This window comes from Callithrix jacchus, chromosome 11 (genome assembly GCF_049354715.1).
Source record: "Callithrix jacchus isolate 240 chromosome 11, calJac240_pri, whole genome shotgun sequence".
In the NCBI taxonomy this organism is placed as follows: domain Eukaryota; kingdom Metazoa; phylum Chordata; class Mammalia; order Primates; family Cebidae; genus Callithrix; species Callithrix jacchus.
This window is the reverse complement of record NC_133512.1, coordinates 15,757,003-15,781,639: the sequence shown is the minus strand read 5'-3', so window position 1 is coordinate 15,781,639 and position 24,637 is coordinate 15,757,003. Positions and strand designations below refer to the sequence as shown.

Genomic DNA, 24,637 nt, shown 5'->3' with positions numbered 1-24,637 from the left:
TGGATCACAAGGTCAAGAGATCGAGACCATCCCGGTCAACATGGTGAAACCCCGTCTCTACTAAAAAAATACAAAAATTAGCTGGGCATGGTGGCACATGCCTGTAGTCCCAGCTACTCGGGAGGCTGAGGCAGGAGAATTGCTTGAACCCAGAAGACGGAGGTTGCAGTGAGCCGAGATTGTGCCATTGCACTCCAGTCTGGGTAACAACAGTGAAACTCCATCTCAAAAATAAAATAAAATAAATTCTTTGATGGTTGTTGTTACTCTGATTGAAGCTTGACTGAAGCAGACATCACAGAATAATTGGAATTTCCCTCCAGCCTTTTCACTGGCAAACTTTAAATGATATTTTTAAAGATATATGAAAAAAAGATAATGTGACTATCCATTTTTATGTCTCTAAATGCAAATATCACAGTAGATTCATTGAGTTGAGAATACATAAGCCCCTAGTTGGTGATAGTTTAGCAATTCAAATTATGGCAATGCTGTATATACATGTACAGGTATGAAAACTAATTTTTCAGATCCATGTAAAATAGGATTCATAAGTGTTTTCATAATCTAAAAATGTAAGAATAATAATATGTGATTAATTACCATAGGCTGGGTTTGTAAGTTTACTAGTTAGATGACAGTAATCAAAATTATTTAACCTTGACATTTCGATAAAATATTAAGACTCACCAAAGATCTTTCAAAGGTATTAGATACAAATACTGCTATTAACATGTCTATATTACAGAAAATAAAGTAGTTTGAGAGACTGCATATACTACACAAAGCAAAAGCAGACTTACCTCATCTCGGCAATAACATCTTTGTGGAAATCTTTCAGCAGAAAGGATATTTTATTCTCAGAATCTTTCTTTAGCAAAAGGGAGAAGAATGTTTTCAAAAGCTGTTTCATGAAATCTACTATGCTTCTCAGAGGGAGAACTGTTTTCCTACTTGTTTCTGATTGCATATGGTTCAAGATAAGGTTAATGAAATTCATTATCTGAAGGTCAGTATCACTTAAGTTCCAAGCTGCTTCTTGAGAGTTCCCAGCTATACTATTGACTGAACTAATTACTATGTTTTCAAAAAGCAACTGAACAACAGAGAAATTAGTCACTTGTTCTTGGTTTAACAGATGAGTAAGAAAGGCAACATCAAAACTGCCTTCTCTAGAAATATTTTTTAAAGAGCCCAAAAAAGTAGTAATAGCTTTGGTTAGCAAAGCTATATCTTTAATTGAACTCTCATTGGTTATAGAAATGAATAATGTTTCTATCATTCTGGAGTAATCCTCATTTCCATATTCCTGAAGCCAGTTTTTTGTGACCAATAGAAAATCTTCAATAATTTCTAATGTCTTCAATGACGGTGAATCCAAAATTTCCAGGAAATGGGCAAGTTGCAAAGTTATGTTTTGAACAACCACTGAATTTATACTTTTGATTTCTTTGTTCATTTCAGAAATCAGGTGTCTGACTCTAAAATCTTGGGTTAGATCTTTCATGGTTTGTTGAAACTCGGGCCATAGTTCTTCAAAGTTGTAAGTTGTTTCACTTTTTTCAATAAAAGTTGATAATGCTTCTAAGCTGCTACCTGTGAGATTTGCATTCAGAAACATCATTAATGAAGAGAGTAGATCATGAGTACTTTTTTCTAGGCTCCAATCTTCAGAAATCAATTGTATTGTCCTTTCCAAATTTGAGGAAATAATATTCTGAAGAGATGTCTCTGTGTCTTCATTAATGTTAAGGATCTTGTCTAAACTAGCTAGTTTGTCAAGAATATTTTCACCTGATGTAACTTTGGTAAAGTTGACATTTTTAAGTTTTTCTATGATTTGCAAAGCAACTTGCTTTATGGAACCACCAGGACAAAGTTCAGAGATGTTTTCCATAGTTTGATTTACTGAAAGTGGGACAAATGGTAATATCTTATGCCAAAATTTCTGCACAGTTTTCACAAGAGAAATGTCAGCATGGAAGATTTCAGAGAGCTCCAGCAGAAAAGAATTCCAGTCCACTAATTCATGAATTACACAGATCACTTTCCTAGTTACTTCCATTTGGGAGCTTTCGTTTGAACACGGTGAATTGTCACCTTGGGGAGAGAGGTGGAGATGATCAAGTATACTAGCCACTCTGTCATAAAAGGAAGAAGACATGAGCCCATGGACATTGCAGGGGTCTACCTTTGAATTCTGCTGAAATCCAGAATTGGTATGATTCCAGCACCAAACCACAGGAAAACAAGTTAAAGCCTCTGAAATAATATCTGGTTTATCTGATATTAATTCAATAATATTCAAAAGAATTTTTATCACAATTGCAAAGTCTTCCTTGGTGATGTTTGAAATGGTTATGCCATGAAGGAGTGTGAAGCTGTAGACATCCTTGAGGCCTTCAGTGATGTTTTTACTAAGTACTCCCTGCAGGAGCTTTACAGCCTGAGGAAGCATGTAGTACACATTTACCACAGCATCTACATCATCTTTAGGAAGCAGGCGCGAGAGCTGCAGCAGGTGATTAACATTCCAAGAATGTGAGCTGTCTATAAATTTTTCTATCAAACCAACAAGCAAGTTGACCCCTAAATCGCCAGTTCCCACACTACTGACATTCTTAAAGAAATCTATTAGGCTCGCACTAACTCGTTGAAGCTGATCCACTAAACGGTCTATGTCCGCCTTCTTAAGAGTACGCATGACAAAAGTTACCTTCTTCAAAACTTGCATATAACCTGTATTTTGTGGACTAGTGTGACGAACTGCAGGCATTAAGGAGTTGAACACATCCCTCATCAGTTGAATACCAAGACCCATAGCTCTCATTATTTCAGGTGAAATTATTTTTGGTGAATTTTGGAGCTCATGAGATAAGTTGAAGGCAAGGTAACTAGCTAAGTGATAAATAGAATTGCCTACTCTGTTTACATCTTTTTCTTTTGGACTGATAGCAAATATGTTTAACAAGTTTTCAGTTTTAGAAGAGGAATTGTTTTCCAGAATGTTAGAGTAAATACCTTTTACAAGCTTCTGAAATTCTGTCCCCAGTGTTACTAAATGCAGCCAAATATTTTGAAACTGGTTAGGAATTTCATCTGACATTTCTATTGGTCTTAGAATTAATTCATTAAAATATTTCCAATTAGATTGAGGTGCAAAATCAAAGTCCGTTGTTAGGTTGTTGATACTCATCCTTACTTGCTTTGTGGAATCATTTAAAAGAGCTAATAAAATCTCAAATTCAGGTATCTTCTCTTTTTTAAAGACTGTGGTAAGTACAATATTTAGAAAGTCAGTTACATCTTTTAAGTAAATGTTTACACAATTTATGTTTGAGTCATTTGATGAACAAAGAGATTTTTTTATATTTAACACCCAACTTAAAATTTTCAATATAGAGTTCATTTTGTTTTCCATATCTCTGAAATTCTCCAAAGTATTTTGAAGATAGCCTTGTGAAAAACTTGTGTTAGACACCAAATACAAATGTTTTATGACATCTATCCACACAATGCATCCTTTCAGCCTGCTAACTGTGTTCTCAGAGGAAAATGTGGAGTTTAACATGGCCAGAATACGTAACATTCTCTGTGAGGTATTTGCGTATAAAGAGCCATCTTCTAAAATAAACTCAGTAACATTTTGGAAAATGTCAGCACAGGAAAACAAACCTCGATCATGTGATACATTTCTAAGAAATAATATTGCTTCCCTTATCTCAGTGATGATATTTTCTAATTTTTCTTCATAATTTGTGAGATTATTTGAAAGAAAATGATTTATCCAACCTGCATTTCTATCTATATATTCTGAGATATTGCTAAGTTCAATGAAAACTTCGAGCAGAGAATTAAAAAACTCTCTGCTTCTACTTGTGTTTAATGGAAATGTCTTTAACTGATGCAGGGCAGTTTCCACGGTAAAAAGGGATTTCTCCACTTGCTCCAAGTTAAGTTTTTTTACTGAAACTAATGCATTGCCTAAAGCTACCAAAAAATCCCTGAGATCCAGGAAGTCCTTCCAATCATGGAAGTCATTGGCTTGAGTTACATTTTTAAACAAATTTAGTATGAGTCTAGCAACATTATGGATGGGAAATATTCCCTGACAGCTTTTAGAGATTTTCACAACATTTTCCAATTCATCCAAAAGTAGAGTGACACAATCATGAAGAGATGTGAAAACATTCATGTCAAACTTAAATAACTGAGATATGCTTTCCCAGACTTCAGTCCACATTTGAAGCCATGAAACGGTACAGTGAATGGATACAAACTTGTTGAATGCACTGACATTTGCTGAGAGGTTTGAAAAAAGTTGTGCCAATGGAAGAACAAATGAAGACTCTTCACTTCTTGAATAATTCACGGAAGAAACGTGTTTATTGTCCGAAATGAAGCATTCATTATCCAATAGGGCTTCTACTGAACTGTTGAAGAATTGGCCCACATATTGAAATAAAGAAATACGAAAATCTTCATCAGTTATGAACAGCTGTTTGAGGCCTGTCAAAGTAGTGTGGATCACTTCAAGTTCTTGGCCCTCTGTAGACATGAAGGATTGGGCTTGAAGCTCCAAAAAGTTGAAAATTGAAAGGAATTGCTGACAATAAGATGCATTAGAAATTCCCTCAAGAACCTCTGCTGTCTTAAATAAAAATGTAAATGCTTTACTGATGTTTTGAAAATTAAATTGTTTTATGATATCCAAAATGTGTTTTGAGATTTGTGTGAGGAAATTTAGCAAAGAACCTCTACTCTGAATATTCGAGAATTCATGAATATATTCGTAAAATGAAGAATAAATTTGCAGAAGTAAAGCTGAATCCTTGTCCTTGAAGACATTTAGGTATACGTGAGTCAACATTTTATCAACTTCTTGTTTTTGAGGTTCAGAAAGGGCTGAGAAAAGATCAGATGCATTTTTCATAGCATAGACTGTGTTCAAAGCTTCTGAGACCTGTTCATGCTCCAAAAATCCAAATTCAGAGAGACTATTTATTATAGTCTCACTTAAAAATACAAAATCTATGTTCACAGCTGGTGATTGAGGCCAATCTGAATGAAACAACTGGGAAAAGTTAAAACTTGTAGTCAGAATCTCATTTTCTGGGACAGAAAAATTTAAAAGTGTAAACAAGTTTTCCAATGTATCTCTTTTTTCTTTTGAAATGCCATAGAGCCATAATTCTAGTAATTTGGGATCAATTTCAGAAAGTATTAATTCCATAAATCTTAAAAGATTTTTTGGTTCCTTCCTTATCCAGTGACTTCCGAGAGTTTGCATTTTCCCAATCACTTCTTTGCCAAATTCCAAGAGTTTCTGAGCATCATTGGCAGGTGGGTCTCTCTCTACACTTTTTAAATGATTTGTCCACAAATAGCTTATATTCAGAATATCTTCTGTGAGAGATGGGAGGTTATGGAAATTGGGAACGATGGAGGAGTCAAAAAGATGAGGCAACAATAATTTCTCAAAAAATTCCACAAATGATAAAAGAAAGTTCATTTGTTCATCCTCAAGGGTGTGCAACTTCTTTTCCATCATTAGAAGTTGCTTTGTGAAATTTAAAGCCCTGTAATATTAATAGAATTATTTTAATATTAGATAGAAAAATAAATTCGATTTATCAGGTTTCCAAGTTAATACTCATTTATTGATAGTAAAACATAAATGAAACATTTAATAGACAGTATGTTTCCCAACAGAAATTAAACTAATGTGAGCATTTGAAAATGTTTTAAAAATCCACAATGAAGCTGTATACATTTAGCTTAAAATATTTCCTACCACCAAAAAGAATTCATTCTCAATTATTTTCCCCTGGCATATGTAACAATAATATGTATGATTATTAAAGATAAATGTGCTGTTTATGACAGAAGAATCTTAGGATTTAATTCCATCTCAAAATGTCTTGGCCTATAAAGGCAGCACAAATAGTGGAATGCATTAGAAACCATGCCTGTATGGCTTAAGGAAGGTGTGGGATTCCCTTTCCTGGAAGGCAATTCCAGTGTTCTTTCAACATTACTATATACATCCTACTGTTATAAACTCATTATTATATATGGGGTAATTTATCTCCAGGTGTTTAATTTTAAAATACAGAGTTCTCAGAAGAGCAACTCAGACACTTAAGTCCCCTATTGTAATAGAAATCCACACTTGCAGAACTAACTTCTACTAACTCAGAAGTTACAAGTCCACTTTTGACATTCTTGGGGTTATACGTGTTTCGAAATTCAGGACGTTCATCCTTTAAAAACATAGCATGCTACAGATATCAGATATCTACTCATGCATCTCAGTAAGGGCTGGGCAGCCCTGATCATCAACATATTAACACTTCAGGAGTGATACCTGTGAATGATCTCATAGTGTAGGATAATACATTTGAAACTGCTTCACATCAGTTCATGCTAAATCTCTGCTGAACGAGTTCTGATGTCAACCACAAAAAAAAGCATCTATTTTCAGACTTTGTAAGAATTCAGAATTGTGGGTAAAAAATTTTTTACCTTTACTGGCTATTAATGCCTTAAAGAGTAAATTACTTCCTAAGTTTTTTAACCCTGTGCTCCTGTTGTATAACACATTCTCTGACATACAGCAGACAAGACCTATCAAAGGCAAGAATGCTGTTTTCCTCTCTGAGAGCTGAGACCTGAGCACACCACACAAAAATATAGGCTTAATTTAGTTAGTCGTTACTTTCAGGACAGAATGGCTGCTAGAAATAATTCCTGGGGGAAAAAATCCCAGAGGGACAGTTTTATTAAGAATTCAGCATAAACCTTGCCTAAATTAAGCCCTTCTTGGAAAGAAATGCGTAATTGCTATACAAGTCATTGTGCCTTGATAGAGAGGAATATAAAACTATCTTTATTTGTATGGGGAACTGAGAGGTTATGGAGTAGCAATAGAATAACAAATGGAAATAACAGTAGTACTACTAATAGTATTATTGCTGCATATTTTAATATTACTTTACAGTTTATAAAGCACTTTCACAACCACAATCTTGGCTAATTCCTACAACAGCCTTTTGAGTATACATCATTATTTTCATTTGATGAAAAAAGAAACTTTATTTTTTCCATTGGCAGATTCAGCTGTTATTATGTGGCATGACTAGCACAAGACCCAGGTTTTCTCATTTCAGGTTCAGCTTTCTTAATATAAATTGCACTTAATGTTCAAGAATATTTCATTCATTAAATCAACATCTAATTATCTAATGTCTATCATGAAAGACACTGCCAACTGCTATGGGTCTACAAATAAGAAATTAAATGTGTTCTTGTGCACATACAGACTAGTTTTGTGCTGTTTTTCCAGGGCTATTAAGTTTTTGAGGCTTTTAGAAAAGAATTCAACATCTGATATAGGCAAGGAACTGATTCTCCAGAGGGTCCATCCCATTGTCCTTTCCTTGTTCCTACTAATAGTTGAGCTTAAGAAGTCCCGTATGAATGACTAATCTCCATTTTAGACAGATATAGAAGAATGGTTCTCAAACTTTGGTATCCACCAAAACCACCTATAGAATGTGTGAAATATATAGAAACCTGAGTCCTTTACACAGAGTAGGAGTTCATGTCTGGGGCAAGGTGCAGGCATTAAAATTTTTAGCAGTCTTCACAGATTTAATCCATGCTCAAGTTTGACAGTTAGTGCTGTAGTCTCCCATCATCTTCTAACACACCACACAAATAATAGAGTGTACCTTTAAACTAAACACACTATTCATAACCATACATAAAAATCTGCATTTCGATATGTGGACTGAAATAGGAGAGTAGAAAATAGTCAGCAAAATTTAGTTCCAAAGACCACTTCTCTCTCCCAAGAGTCTCGGAAAATACCAGAATCTATAGTATTGATTTCCTGTCTAAACTCTAGGCAACTAGATAAGACAATTTTTCAAAAACAAATACTTTACTTTTGGAGCATCTATTATAAATCATGTTATTATTGAAAGAAAACCTTCTTACTACAATCTGTATTTCCTTTCAAAATCCATTGAGTCATACATTCTATTAAACATCTTGAAACTTGACTCACATTCTATTAAAGAAATATTTATTGAACAACTCATATGAAAGATTGTGTCAATACCTAAATCAGACTCGTAAATTTTAAAGAGTGCACATTCTGTAATTAGGTTTTGATTATCTTCAGATGATAATTAAATCAAGACCTGGAAGTTAAATTCTGATAACTTACCTAGATATGGAAGTTATTGGAGAATTGAATAAGTTATTCAAAAATTGAAAATAATTATCACTGATGATTTTCCAATCCATGTTTTCTTCGTAACAAGGAGATTCCTCAGAAAGAGCTAAATAGAAAGACATTTCCTGCATTAATTATAAGCTGGGTATAACACACAAATCTAATAAAGTGAAAAATGCTAAAGTAGTTCACCTAATACAATCGAAAATGTGGGAAAAGAAAAGAAAAAGAAAGGACGATTGGGAATCTTTCCAATTTGACTTGTGCTTCCTGACAAGATGAACCAATCACTGACTACTGAGCAATGTAAGACACTGAACCGTGAAAGATAGTAAACAATGGGGCGAGACCCATGATTATCCCTGCTCACAGGTTTAAGACAGAGTCCAGGCCATGGCACAAGAAGGAGAAACTGAGCCAGAGCCCAGTAGAAATGCTAAGATGGGAAAAAGCTTAAACTCTGAAAGACAGCTAGAAATCACAGGATGGAGTACCAGAGAAGGCTGCACAAGACAAGGAAATTAACAGTGTGTTTCTCTCTACTATGCAGATGAGTAATAATCAACACATGCATTTGAGGAAACGACTGAGACCAGGGAAAAACCTACCCAAAAGAATTAAAAGTGGCTGGGCACGGTAGCTCACGCCTGTAATCCCAGCACTTTGGGAGGCCAAGGAAGGTGGATCACCTGAGGCCAGAAGTTCGAGACTAGCCTGGCCAACATGGTGAAACCCCATCTCTACAAAAAATACAAAAATTAGCCCAGTGTGGTAGGGGTGCCTGGTAAGTGTCTGGTGGTCAGGACCAGGTATATACTCTGTTTCCATCAGTCAGATTGAAATAAGCCATAATTCATTAGTCATTGAGTACAGTACAAAAAAAGAGGTCTTACTTCAGGAGTGGGAAGTATTTACAATCAGACTAAGCATTTTGCCAGTCCTGCCTAACAAATCTTAAAAACAAGATCTTAAAGAATCAAGTTACTTCAAGCAATTTGTTTAAAGATTATTTATAAGCATGCAAAAATAATTAGCACAAAACAAGGTTGAAATTTGTAATATTTGGAATCCAATAAAAAACTACCAGACATATAAAGAGGCAGATAAATATGACCCATAATGAAGAGAATAACTAATCAATCAAAAATGACAGCAATGGTAGACCTAGCAGAAAGGAACATTAATCACATAAAATGGTTTATGTTTTTAGTTCATACTATTAGGTTGATGCAAAAGTAATTGCAGTTTTTGCCTTTAAAAGTATGTCAAATTTATTTAAAAGCAATTTCTTTTGCACCAACCTAATATATAATTCACATGCTCAAAAGATGCAAAATTTGAAAGACTGAATAAAACAAGATCCAATTGTATGCTACATGTAAGAAATACACTTGAAACATAAGGACATAAACAAGTTACAAGTAAAAGGATGGAAAAGGCATACCACCCTAACACGAATCAAAAGAAAGCTATCAGACAAAGTAGATTTCAGCGGATAACATAATTATTATTTCATGATGATAAAAGTATCAGTCAAAAATATATAATTAATTCTTAAATGTTTGTGAATATTACAACAGAGCTTCACAACACATGAAACAAAAACTAATAAAAATCTAAGAAGGAATAGATGTACAATTAGAGTCAAGAGATTTCAATGCTGCTCAAGACAAAATAGCAGTAAGGATTCAGAAGATTTGAACACTATTAAACGACTTGATGTAATTGCTGTTTATAAAAAAAATGCCACCCAAAGACAACAATAATATCTATTCTTCTCCAGTGCATATGGAGCATTTATCAAGATAGATCATATTCCAGGCCATAAAACAAGTCCCAATAAACTTGACAGGATTAAAGGCACACCAAGAATGTTCAGTGATTAAAATGAAATTAAACTGGAAATCAATAACAGAAACATGTCTTGAAAATCCCAAATATTTGAAAAATATCACTCCTAAACAACTCATAGATGAAAAAAGAAATCAAAAGGAAACATAGAAAGTACTTTGGACTGAATGAAAATGAAAGTACAACATTTGAGTATTTGTGGGATGCCTCTAAAAAAAAGTATTTAGGGGAAAATGTATACCACTAAACTCCTACATTAGAAAAGAAAATAGTCTTAAATTGATAAACTCAACTTCCATGTAAAGCAATTAGATGAATCAATTAAACCAAAACTAAGTAGAATAAAGAAAGAAGAGTGGAAATTAAGGAAATAAAAATAAAAACATTAGAGAAAAATGAATGAAATCAAAGGCTGGTTGTTTGAGAAGATCAATAACAAGACTGATAAGCCTCTAGGCAGAGTGATCAAGAAAAAAAGCCACAAATTAGTAATATCAACTATGAGAATGGTGCTTTTACCACAGATTCTATACAAATTAAGAGAATAATAATAGAACAGAATAATAATAATAGAACAGTTTTTTAAAAACCCTTATGATAATGAATTGAACAACTTGAATAGCCCTAACCCATTTTTTAAAAATTGAATTTGTAATTAAATATGTTCTAATAAAGAACCCCAAAAGCCTAGATGGCTTCATTAGTGAATTCTACCAACCATTTAAGTGAGAAATAATACCCATCCAACACAAACTCTTCCAGAAAATTGAAAATAAGAGAATATTTCTGAACTCATTCTATGAGGTTATGATCACCTCTCAATAGAAGACAAAAACAAATTAAGAAAACGCTACTAAAGACCACTGTCCTTCATAAAAACTGATACAAAACATTAAAGAAAATGTTAACAAATTAAATCCAGTAACAGATAAAAAGGCAATATATCTTGATCAAGTGGAGGTCATCTCAGTTATGCAAGGTTAATTTAACATTTAAAACAATCAATGCAATTTACTATATGACTAAAACTTAAAAGAAAAACTAAATTCAAAAAATTAAAAAGAAAAATCATCTCAATAGATGCAGAAAAATATTTGACAAATCTGACAACTATTCCTGATTAAAAACTTTTGCCAAACTAGAAATAAAAGAAAACTTCCTTAACCCAGTTAGAGGTATCTATGAAAACCCATAGCTAACGTTATACTCAATTGCCAAAGATTAAATGCTCCTCTTCCAGGATCAAGGAAAAGCCAAAGATGTTACCTTTCATCATTTCTATTCCATTTCGTACTAGAGGTTATAGCCAGTATAATAACAATGAATAAAGTAAATAAAAGACATACAAAACAATTGAACCATCTTTATTCACAGGTAACATGATTCACAGACAATCTGATGAAATCTATAAAAAACTAAAAAGAAAATTTAGCAAGTTTGCAGGATACAAGATGAATATATCAAAATGAAATATATATTTATATATACATTTATATGGAAAATTACTGAAGATTGAAATTTTTAAGAACCAAACCATTTATAAAAGCATTAAAAGTATTAAATTCATAGGGATAAATGTGACAAAAGATGAGAAAAATTTTTACAATGAAAACTACAAGGCTTTGTTAAGAAAAAACAAAGAAGACAAAATAAATGGAGTGATATACCACGAGCTAGAACACTGAAAATAATTTAAAAGTTAGTTCTCCCTTCATTCATCTATTGATTCAATTCAACCCTAGTTAAAATTCCAGCAGAATTTTGAGGAATCAACAAGCAGATTTTAAAATTCATATGGAAAGGCAAATGACCTAGAATAGCTAAAAAAAAATATAAAAAAAAAAGTTTAAGTTCTAATACTACCTGAATTTAAGCCTTGCTATAAAGCTATGATAACCAAGATAGTCAATATTGGTATAAAGATACACGAATAGATCACTGGGATAAAATGAAGAGTCCAGAAAAAGACCCACATATTTATACAACTACTTTTTGACAAAGGTACAAAAGTAATGCAATGGAGAAAGAATAGCCTTTATAAGTAATTTTTCTGGAGCAACAGGTCCCCATTCTGATTGCAAAAGTAATCATAATAAACTTCAGTATATGCCTACACCACATACAAAAATTATCACAAAATGAATTATAGACCTAAATTTAGGACCTAAATCTATTAAACTTACGGAAAAAAATATAGGCAAAAATCTCTGCAACTCGTGAGTTAGCAAAGCTTTCTTAGCTACAACATCAAAAGCAGGATCTATTAAAAAAAAACACAAAGATAAACAAGACATCATCAAAATTATAATTCTGCTCCTGGATTACTTTGTTTAGAAGAATGAAAAGACAATCCAGAGACTGAGAGGAATATTCACAAAGCGTATGTCTGATAAAGACTTTGTATTCTGTATATGCAGGAAAATTATAAACTAAATAATAAATAACTCGATTTAAAAAATAGGAAAGATTTGAATAAACAATTTATGAACAAAAATACAGGTGGCATATAAGTCCATGAAAAGATAGGTGTTCAAAATTAATACTCATATAAACAAATTAAATCCATAGTAGCCTACCACTACAAACTTATTAGAATGATTGAAATTTAAAAGACTGATCATACCAAGTGTTGGCAAGGAAGTGGAAGTATTTTGACTCTCATGAACTGCTAATGGGAGTGTAAAATGGTACAATAACTTTAAAAAACAGTTTGTGAGTTTTGTAAAAGGCTAAGCATACAACTACCACATAATCAAACCATTTCAATTTTGAAAAAAGAAAGTATATTTCCAAGCAAGACTTGTATGTGAATGTTTACAGCAGCTTTACTTGTAATAGCCAGAAAGAGTAAGCAACCCAACTGTGAATTGCATGAATGGACTGACAAACTGTGATACATCCATGTGATGGAATAGTACTCAGTGATCAAAGGAATGAACATACTACAACATGAATGAATCTCAAACTAATTAATGCTCATTATGCTAAGTAAAATAAGTTAGACAAAAAAGGACATATTGCATATTTCCATTTATAAAAATCTCTAAAAAATAAAAACTCAAATATAGTGACAGAAAGCAGAGCAATGGTGGCTGGTGACAGGCAGGGGGCCAAAATTGACTGTACAGAGGAAGCTGTTGGGAGTGATGAAGATGTTCACTGTCTTAATTGTGATGACAGTTTTATGGATATATGTATATGTCAACACTGATGTGGTCACTACACATTGCATGCCTGTATGAAAATATGTCACGTAACTCAAAAATATACACACCTACTATGTACCCATAAAAATTAAAAATTTTTAAAAAGTCAAACAGTATCAAATAATTTTTAAACAAAATACATAAATAAATAAAATCTTCCATATCAAATTCCCTGGCCATTGGTTGCAATGCCTCAAAATTTTGACATTCATTTTGGTGAGGAAGAAAACGGTAATAATATTGCGTGTACCTATAAACTGTGCTAGGCATTTTACAATCATTATTTATTAATCTTTATAGCAACTCAATAAACTATGTAATTTTCATTTTGCCAAGGAAAAAACTAATTAAGAATGTGTCAGATGCAATGTTTGCTCCCAAATCCATCTGCTTCCAAAACCCTTGCCAAAACACCAAACAGTCCATGATTTATCTGCATCATAAAACTGTACTCCATAAATTTAACTAACTGTAAGATAGTCTATTGACTAGAATAAATAATGTCTTTATTACAGCACATTCTTAACATGTCTTATCATACACAGTTGTTTTGTTTTAACAGGAAAAGGAGGAAATAAAGAATGTATAACCTAATGATGAATGTGTAACAACAGCCAGTGCTTCTCAAACTTTCCTGTGCTTACAAGTCATCTAGGAATGTTTTTAAAATGCATATTCTGATTCAGTAGGTCTGAAATAGGGCCACAATTCTACATATCTAACAAGATCCAGATAATGTTGATACTGTTGGTCCAGGGATCACACTTTGTGTAGCAAGAATGTAAGCAAATCAAGTGTGCACAATGCATGCAACACAAGCAAAAGAGAACAACCCAAATGGTCATCAATGATAGACTGGACAAAGAAAATGTGGCACATATACACCATGGAATACTATGAAGCCATAAAAAATGATGAGTTCATGTCCTTCATAGGGACTTGGATGAATCTGGAAACCATCATTCTCAGCAAACTGACACAAGAACAGAAAACCAAACACCGAATGTTCTCACTCATAAGCAGGTGTTGAACAATGAGAACACATGTACTCAGGGAGAGAAGCATCACACACTGGGGGCAGCCGAATGTTCTCACTCATAAGCAGGTGTTGAACAATGAGAACACATGTACTCAGGGAGAGAAGCATCACACACTGGGGGCAGCTGGGGAGGGATAGGGGAGGGACAGTGGGGAGTGGGAAGAGTAGGGAGGGATAACGTGGAGAAATGCTGGATATAGTATGCACCTATGCAATAACCTTGCATGACCTGCACATGTAATCTAGGACCTAAAGTAAAATAAAATGTAAAAATAAACAAATAAAAGGAAAAAAAAAAGAAAACATACAGTCTATTAATTTTCTTCAGTTACTATTCATCTCACCTTACCAATGTCTCTATATGATGACAAAATTTTTTTATGATGCATTCATTTGCTCAAAGCTTTAATATTTAAAAGTTCGATATGGAATGATCTGTGTGTCTGATGTCCCTGAGGAGACAATACCAAGCAAGTATCTGAACACTTCTTTCAGTTGCTACCTGTCAAATTCTACTCATTCCACAAGTTCTGGTTCAAACAACTCAAAGGTTATCAGCTCTGTTACCAGAGCTCTATGATGACATCCACCTCTAAATGTGGATATTTTTTCTGCCATCTTGGACTTTCTTAGGACTCCCCTATCAAGCTGTGGAATCTCCAGTGAAAAGTGCAGCCAAAACACCACTGAAATGAGAGTAGACCAATATAAATATATATAACCATATAGATAAAATGAATGGAAAAGGAAACAACAGCAGATGAGAAAGAATTAGAGGGAAGAAAGCAAATGGACCAGGGGTATATGGCATACCAGAGAAGGAAAAGTTTAAGCTTAAACTTCAAGAAGAAGAAATCAAAAGAGAGTAAGTTTACTTCCTTCACAGAATCCCCCAAAGTCTCACAACTTAGAGGTATAAGCATCTGACTATAAGTATAAGAGTTGGAACTAAAAATATGCAGATGGGTTTAAATAAAATTTTGAGCAAGAATGAACTCTAACACACACTTTCCATCAGCCCAGCCAGGCAACTACTCCTCTCCTATGTCAGTAGAAAGCTAAAAGTTGACTAGTTTGCAAAAATAAAACCAGACTGATAAAGAGCTTTCAGTAATAGACACAATTGGTAGTATGGATGTCACAACATTACTGGAAATATTGGGGATTAATTTAACCTGTTATTTCTGAACAGTGATATTTTCATCATCTTATTTTTTGTTTGTCTCCCATAATGCTGGCAGTCAGGTCTATTCCTTTCCATCTGTGTGGTGTTAGCAGGTATTTGAAGAATTCTGTTTTGTAGGCTTTGGAGAAATTGAACTACCTAAAAGAAAAGATGTGCCAAAAACTATGCCAATAACTGAGGATCATTTCATGGGAGGTTGGCTTACTGTCTTGTTGTCCTCAGTGATGTCTTCCACTTTACAAACCACTCCCTTTTACATGGTACTTCCCATCAGCATTCTGCTGCCTCATTCTTAAATATGAATTAACAGTATAGAATCATTACAAACTGGGGAAAGTTTACACATAAAACACAGCTCACACAAAGGAAAAAAAGAAAAACCCAGAAGAAATAGAAAATGCTTATGTAAACTATAAAATAAAGGACTGTCTCAATGTGATAAAACAAAGATGCAACAAGAGCAAAAAACTATTTTAATGAACATATTTAGAATAAGAAAAAGTTATCAAAAATTAAAAATATGATTTTTAAAATCTTTAAAGAAGTATTTTAAATAAAATGGAGAAAATATCCCAGAAAGTAGAAGAAAAAATATCCTAAAAGATTACAGAGTTAGGAATTCATATAGGGGGTTCAACTGATGGCTAACAGGACTTCTAAAAAGAAAAAGAAAGGCAGGGTTTGAAATTAACAAAGAAATAATACAAAAATATTTCCCAAAATGTTTTTAAGTATCATACTAAAGAATACTAAAGTTTACCAGCGAAAAGTAAAAGGGGGTGGGGAAGCTACATTAAAAAATTAGAAATTTTATCTAAAGAGCTTTTCAACAAGAACACTATAAACTAAAGTTCTTCCCAAACTTTTTGAAGACATGACATAGAATAAATAAAAATAATTGTCAGGCTTATTGGAGTAAATAGAAGGATTTCTCATAGCTAAAAGCTATCAGCTCAGCCTTAAAGTTTCAGACTGAGAGAGTCAACATGCTGGCATACTGGCTTCAATATACGACAGTACATGATGCAAACTAATTTCAAATTTATGTTTTTACACCCAACTAAGTTACCAATCTAATTTGAAAGTAAAAAACAAAAGACATTTTAAGACAAACAGGCTCTAAAAATCACTTACCTTCAAAATGTTCTCTGAAAAAGTTGCTGGAAGATATACTTCTTTAGAACAAGGGTATAAACCAAGAAAGAAAAAACTTAGAATCCAGTAAACAAGCTCCAACACAGAAAAGCAGAGAAGGGACTCTTCAGGATATAGGTAAAAGAATCACCAGAGAGCGACCCCCAGCTCTAGGGGACCACAAAACTACAATTGGAGCATGAAGACCACAAAGCATTAAGCCAATAGGAAAAACAGAAGACAGTTATACATTTATAGATTATCTAACATTTTTAACCATATTAATATTGTATAGGTTTGGCAAGTGTGGGTTAAATTGGTGATTAATGCATAGAAAACTATCAAATGAAAACTATGAGACAATTATTAACTCAAGAAAAATAGAATAGTATACAAGAAAGAATATGTGATCCTGGTCCCCATAAAATTAAGAAATGAACACTATTAATGTAGACATGGCACTCTAAGGCTGCTGCATTGAATTAACAAAAATGTGATTAAACTACATTGGTAAGATGGTAGAGGGGAAATATGCAAGGAAAAGAGGAGCATGTAAGAGAAGTGGTCCTCGCTTTACACAGTGGAAAGTCAATAAATAATAGCTCATATAAAAAGTCAAGGATTAGTGGTAGAGGCATATTACTTATAAATAAAAAAGTACAAGTCCTGAACTGAATGAGTCTGCCTCTCAAAAATTAAATTTGGAGAGGTGTAGGGCAGAGGACTTCTGTTTTTCATTTTGTCTTATATTTGACATCTTAAATTTAACATACTAGGTACTAATTTGATGCAAATTAAAAACAAATTTTAAAAACATAAATATGTATTTGACCTTTGAAGGCTAATTTAGGCCCTTGTAACTCTCTCCCATTAGTTGTGGTGCCTCTCCCTGTAGAAACCTAAAACGAGTTTTATCTCTAAAGCACTTGGCACAAATTGTATGGTTCATGACACACCAAGGAATGTATGCTTTAATATTGATCCTGTATTAAATACTTATGCAACAGCACAAGAAATTATTAACCAAGTAAACAGACAACCTACAGAATGGGGAAAAATATTTTAAATCTATGCATCCAACAAAAAGGTATTAGGCAGTAACATAAAGCCATTCAACTATATAAAGTTTTCCAGTAAAGATTAATATATGAACAAATATACAAACCTATTATTGTAATTTTGGTTTATATCTTCACAACTTTTATAGAGCATAAAATATGTATCTAAATACACACAAAGGGCAATGAAAAGGGAACCAAATCATTAAGTCAATTAAACACACACTAAAAAGGGAGTAATGTAGGCAATGCAGGATAAGAAAGCAGTAAGACAGTCAAAAAACAAAAGTCAAACGGCAAAAGTAAATCTTTCCCTATCAATAATTACTTTAAATGCAAATGGATTAAGTTCCCCTATCTAAAGATACAAATTAGTATAATAAATGATAATATAGGATCCAACTTCATGCTGTCTTCAAGCACTTTGGCTCTAAGGACACACATAAATCAACATAGAAAGAGTGATAAAAGATATTTCATGAAAACAGTAACCAAAAGGAAATAAGGCATCTATACCAACATTACACAAATAGACTTTAAGTCAAAAACTGTTCAAGAGACAAAGAAGGACATTATGTAATGATAAAAGAATCAAGTAACCAAAACAGATAAAATAAGTCTATGCACCAAACATCAGAGCTCTTAAATAAATGAAGCAAACACTGACAAAATGGAAGAGAAAAATAAAAGTTATACTATAATACAAGGAAACTTCAGCACCCCACTTTTAGTAATATACATAACAACCATACAAAATGTCAGTAAGAAAAGGGAAATAGAGAAATTGAACAACACTACAGAAAAAAATAGACCTAACAAACATGTACAAAACACTCCACTCAACAGGAGCACAATACACATTTTTCTCAAGTCTACATGGAACATTCTCCAGGATAAACTGTACATTCATTAGGCTACAAAACAAGTCTTAATATATTTTAAAAGACTGAAATAATACAAAGTGCATTTTCTTATTACAATCGAATAAAACTAGAAATTAATAGTAGAAACAAAACTGGAAAATTTGGGGAAATTCAGTAATACACTCCCAAACAAATAGGTCAAAGAAGAAATCACAAGGAAAATTAGAAACTGTTGTGAGATAATTGAAAATAAAACACAACATACCAAAACTTAATAAGACACAGGGGAAATAGCACTAAGAGGGACATATAAAGGTGTGAATGTTTATATTTTTTTAAAAAAGATCACAAACTATTAACTTAACTTTACGCCTTAAGGATGCAGAAAGAGAACAAACTAAGTCCAAAGCTAGCAAAGGTAAGGAACTACTAATCATTAGAACAGAGATAAAGGAAATATAGAAGAGAGAATCAACAAACCCAAAAGTTGATTATTTTAAAAGATCAACAATATTGACAAATTATTAGCTGGATTGACAAAGGAAAACATGAGAAGACTCCAATAACTACAATAATATACATAAAAAGGGCATTACAACTGGTTTATAGAAATAAAAAGGATTACTAGAGAATACTATAAACAACTGCATATCAAAAAATTAGATAACCTAGGGGAAGTGGGTAAGATCCTAGAATAATTCATCTACCTAGAAAATCAGAACAGACTAAGAACTAGGAAGGAGCTTGAATTAGTAATAAAAATCTTCCAACCATCAAAATCCCAGAACCCAAATAGCTTCACTGGTAAATTCTACCAAATATTTAAAGAAAAATTAACACCAATCCTCCTCAAATTCTTCCAAAATAATGAAGAAAAAAGAACTTTCAAATGTTATGAGGTCAGCTTTACCCTGAGACCAAAGCCAGACAAAGACAGCACAAGAAAGGAAAAGCATAGACCAATATCCCTGATAAACACTGATGCAAAAACTCAACAAAATGCTAGCAAATAGAATTCAATAGCAAAATGTTTACAGCAGCATAATTCACAATTGCAAAAATATGGAATCAGCTCTAATGCCAATCAGTCAATGAATGGATGAAGAAATTGTGGTGTATATACATGCCATGGAATACTACTCAGCCATGAAAAGGAACAAAATAATGGCATTTGCTGTAGATGGAATGAGTGACCATTATTCCAAACGAAGTAACTCAGGAATGGAAAACCCCAAATATTGTATGTTTTCATTCATAAGTGGGAGCTAAGTGATAAGGATGCAAAGGCATAAGAGTGATACAGTGGACTTTGGAGGTTTGGGGAAGGGTGGCAGGGGGGTGAGGGATAAAAGACTACAAATTGGGTATAGTGTATACTGCTCGGGTGATGAGTGCACCAAAATCTCAGAAATCACCACTAAAGAAATTCATGTAACCAAACACCACTTGTTCCCCCAAAATCTATGAAAATAAAAAATGAATACAAGCATAAAACAAAACAAAAACAGAACTCAATAGCAAAAACAAAAAAAAGAGAATTAAAAGGATTATACATCATGAACAAGTGGCATTTATTCTTATAATGCAAAGATGGTTCAATACACAAAAATAAGTCAATGCAATATACCATACTAACAGAATGAAGGAAAGAAAACACGTAGTCATCTCAATTGAGGCACACAAAAAAAATTGACAAAATTTAACACCCTTCCATAACACTTAACAAACTAGGAATAGAACACTCCCTCAACATAATAAAACCATAATGAAAAGCTCCCAGGAAACAGCATACTCAATAGTAAAAGACGAAGTGTTCCTGCTTCAGGCAGAAACAAGGCAAGGGTGCCACTTTTGTCACTGGTATTCAACAGAGTACTGGAAGCTCAAGCCACAGCAATTAGGAGAAAAAAGAAAGAAAGGAGGCCGGGCACGGTGGCTCAAGCCAGTAATCCCAGCACTTTGGGAGGCCGAGGCGGGTGGATCATAAGGTCAAGAGATCAAGGCCATCCTGGTCAACATGGTGAAACTCCGTTTCAAAAAAAAAAAAGAAAACACTGTTTTTCTCTATAGTCAACACTTCCAACACTGCTGTGACCATATGTGTGGGTTCTTCCACAATAAGCAATTCTCCACTTCTCTGTTGGTACTAATTGGCACTAATCCAGAAATTAAATTCAATTCTGTCACTATCTACCTGGAATTAGCATCAGATCCTACAGGTTAAGGCTTCGGTCCCACAAGACTGCCCCTACTTCAGATCCCAACCCAAGTCCAGGTCTCCCTTCTGACTTCTGACCAACTGGCTATAAATCAAAATTTGCATGAGCCTCTCATTGTGTTCAATAATTTGCTAGTACAGATCACAGAATGCAGAAAAACAGTTTGCTTACTAGGTTTCTGGTTTACTAAGCAGATGTAATTTAGGGACAGCAAATGGAAGAAATACGTAGGGCAAGTTATGGGGCAGCGGGGGATGGAGCTTCTATCCTCTCTCTAGGCCTGCCACCCTCCCAGCACCTCCATGTGCTCATCAACCTAAAAATACTCTGAACACCGTCCTTTCGGGTTTTTATGGAAGCTTTTTTATGTAGGCATGATATATTAAATCATTGGCCATTAGTGATCAACTCAACCTCCCTCCCTCTCTCCTTTACCTAAAGGTTAGAGGGAAGGTAAGGGAATGAGAGGAGGGAGAACCTGGAAGTTCCAACCTTCTAATAACAGGGTTGGTTCCCCTGACAATCAGCCCCCATTCTGAAGCTATCCAGCAGCCCCTAGTCACCAGTCATTCATTAGCATACAAAAAGACACCACTTCCTATATTCCAAGGGTCTTAGGAGCAATGTGCCAAGGAACAATGGCCTAGACCAAATATATTTATTTGTTATTATGTTAACAGCTCATCTCTTTCCTTTTCAGCTTCCTCCCTTCCTCCCTTCCTCCCTCCTCTCTTCCTCCGTGCCTCCCTTCCCTCCTTTCTTTCCTTTTCTTTTTTTTTTTTTTTTTTTTTTGAGACAGAGTCTCACTCTGTCACCCAGGCTGGAGTGCAATGGCGCGATCTCGGCTCACCGCAACCTCCGCCTCCCGGGTTCAGGCAATTCTCCTGCCTCAGCCTCCCGAGTAGCTGGGATTACAGGCACGCACCACCATGCCCAGCTAATTTTTTGTATTTTTAGTAGAGACGGGGTTTCACCATGTTGACTAGGAAGGTCTCGATCTCTTGACCTTGTGATCCACCCGCCTCGGCCTCCCAAAGTGCTGGGATTACAGGTGTGAGCCACCGCGCCCGGCCCTGAGTTTTCTTCTAAAGGAGCATGGGATGTTGTCGCCAGTGTGAGCAGCAGTCTTAATGCTGAGTAAAGTGAGAAGGTCCACAGCAGAAAATCTGGACTGTTATGAGTAGGATCATGATGAGTCTACATATAGAAGTATTTGTCATCCAAACTAGTACAGTTTTGAGAGTAAAAGGATTCACCGAGTCTACATATAGAAGTATTTATCATCCAAACTAGTACAGTTTTGAGAGTAAAAGGATTCACTATTAGAAATACTGCAGGGACAACGTGGCTCACTCAAACAAGGACTTCTGGTAAGTCTTGCTGTAATCGATGAGAAAAAATTGTACGAAGTAATCACAATGCCAAATTGTGCTTGGAAATCCACCATATTAAGCACCGCTTTGTTAAATAGGATAGACTCTCAGGAAATCATGTCACCTCACTAAAGAGGAGAAGATTCCCCTTCCTGTAGTTAGGCTACTGACTTACCTGATAGTCTGTTCTGGAAACTCTCTTGCATATTTACATATTGAGCCATTTCGCAAGTCTTCCTGATAAACTTTATAAAGGCTTTCCAATAATATGCTTGTTCCAGGGAAAATTGTACTTTTTCAAGTGTATGAAATATCCTGCAGTCATAAAGAATCCAGAGAAAATTAAATTTAAAAATTATCTTGCAGATGACAGATCATTATAAATTTATCTAAAAACAAATATATGCAAATGTATGGCAGTCCACTTATGTAAGGAAACAGAATCTTTCCAATAGCTCTATTATTTTTTTTAGTTTGTTTACAAACTCCTCTACCTTAATTTGAAAAATGAGGAAAAGCAATTTATGAGAATACATAAAATATAAGACAAAATAAGAAGGAAAAAAGAAGGGAAATTAAAGGCCGTAACAGGAAGTAAACTTTAGGTTAAGAAAATATATATTCCCTATTTGACATAGTTGACAAAGAACTTCCTAGAAGTCAAGGAAAATGGAAACTCATTACATATATAGTAGACAGAGTTATAAAATAAAAACGAGGCAAATTTTCTGTAGAGTTACAGCTCCCAAGAGAAGCTCCTTCCCACTGGTAGTCAATGCGTGCTTTCTGAGTAATGAGGGAAAGAAGAACTTCAATCACGCGCACACCTTGGACTTCACAGAGATCCTCGATTTCTTATGAAAGATTAAGTCAGTGGTTAAATTAAGGGAACTGTTTAATATTTTACAGTTTTTAGATGCTTTCCAACAATACCAGTAGGTTAATATTTTTAAAATATATTGAACCTCTTTCTTTTAGAAATATAATCTACCGCACTTTGGGAGGCCAAGGCGGGTAGATCACAAACTCAAGAGATCGAGACCATCCTGGTCAACATGATGAAACCCCATCTCTACTAAAAAATATACAAAAAATTAGCTGGGCATGGTGGTGCATGCTTGTAATCCCAGCTACTCAGGAGGCTGAGGCAGGAGAATTGCCTGAACCCAGGAGGCAGAGGTTGCCGTGAGCCAAGATCACACCATTGCACTCCAGCCTGGGTAACAAGCGCAAAACTCCATCTCAAAAAAAAAAAAAGAAAGAAAAAAAAAAAAGAAATATAATCTACCATAGTGATCTATCTATCATCTGTGTAGAAAGGGCAGTTGAAATCATTTTGATGTCTAATTTGTTTATAAGTTTTTCACCAAACAGGTACTTACACTATGGAGAGAAGCTGGTGCTTACAGTCACTAGAAAAGACACTATTCTCAGGATAGGGATCAGCTCCTAGCAGCAGGAAGAGCCGAGTACAGGAAAGGCTTGCTTCTGACAGCTGCATCTGAAGTTCCCGCCAGTCTAAATATTCTTCCGGTATTAAAACTGGCAGGCTTGTGTGCCAAGTAATGACCTCTTGCAAAATACGATCCTTAACAGGAAAAGAAGATAATTCCTTATAACAAATAAACCAATTCAAATGTGAGTATTTGAGATACAGCCTTTACCTTGTACCGCTTAACAAAGGGTCCACTCAAACTATACATCAAAAATCATGCCCTTTGGCATGGTAAGTAAGTTATAGTTCTAGACTTGAATTTTTACTCATGTTCAAGTTAATATGTCCCAAAATAAAACCTAATTCAATAATAAAGTAGGATGCGACCCAGTGTCATAGCCATCTGTGTTAGCTAGTAGCGACAAGTAGCCTGTGACCCAGACCCCCTGAGAGTCTCCTTGTTAGTACCACCTTCTACAATTATTCTAGGCTGAGTTCTGGCTGACATGATCCTATAAAATGCGGCAGAAGTGAACTGTGCCAATTCCAGGTCTACCTTCTCTGAGTGGCAGCTCCTGCTCTCCCTCCCTGCCTGTTCTTGCTTGTTTGGGGGATCCCTGGATAGCCTTGTCAGAAGTCTGGCTACCCTGCTGAAAGGCCACACGAAGAGGTTACCTGGAGAAGAGACACCTTGAGTCTGAGAGGAGAATGAGAGGCCTTCATCTCAGTGTCCCAGCTGACCAGACTCCAGCCCCCACAGCCATCTGACTGCAACTACATGAATGATGTCTAGTAAGAACATCAAAAGAACCACCCCTCTGAGCCCAGACCCAGAGTCAGAAGAGAGAAAACAGAATGTGTTTTGTTTTAGGTTACTAAGCTTTAGGGTGATTTGTTAGTGATATGTATCCTAGGCATCATTAGAAAGGGTATCTCATGTATATGGGACCTATAAATATATAGCTCCATGCTTTACATGAGGCTATAAGTTAAGCTTTACAGATAAAATTTGGGGTGAGATTTCTGCCAGG

At 34.6% G+C, this 24,637-nt stretch overlaps 1 protein-coding gene across 4 annotated transcripts in view; it reads right to left on the bottom strand.

Annotated features, from left to right (window-relative positions):
• ABCA13 (ATP binding cassette subfamily A member 13) overlaps positions 1 to 24,637 on the bottom strand; it is a 446,251-nt gene that overhangs the window by 351,164 nt on the left and 70,450 nt on the right. For all 4 annotated transcript variants that reach the window (XM_035253372.3, XM_078342412.1, XM_035253370.3 and 1 more), the window contains 4 exons: positions 23,554 to 23,759; positions 22,347 to 22,486; positions 8,234 to 8,348; positions 804 to 5,579 (listed from right to left, as the gene is read on the bottom strand). In XM_035253372.3, coding sequence (XP_035109263.3) covers positions 804 to 5,579; positions 8,234 to 8,348; positions 22,347 to 22,486; positions 23,554 to 23,759 — 5,237 coding nt within the window. The remainder of the gene's footprint in view (positions 1 to 803; positions 5,580 to 8,233; positions 8,349 to 22,346; positions 22,487 to 23,553; positions 23,760 to 24,637) is intronic.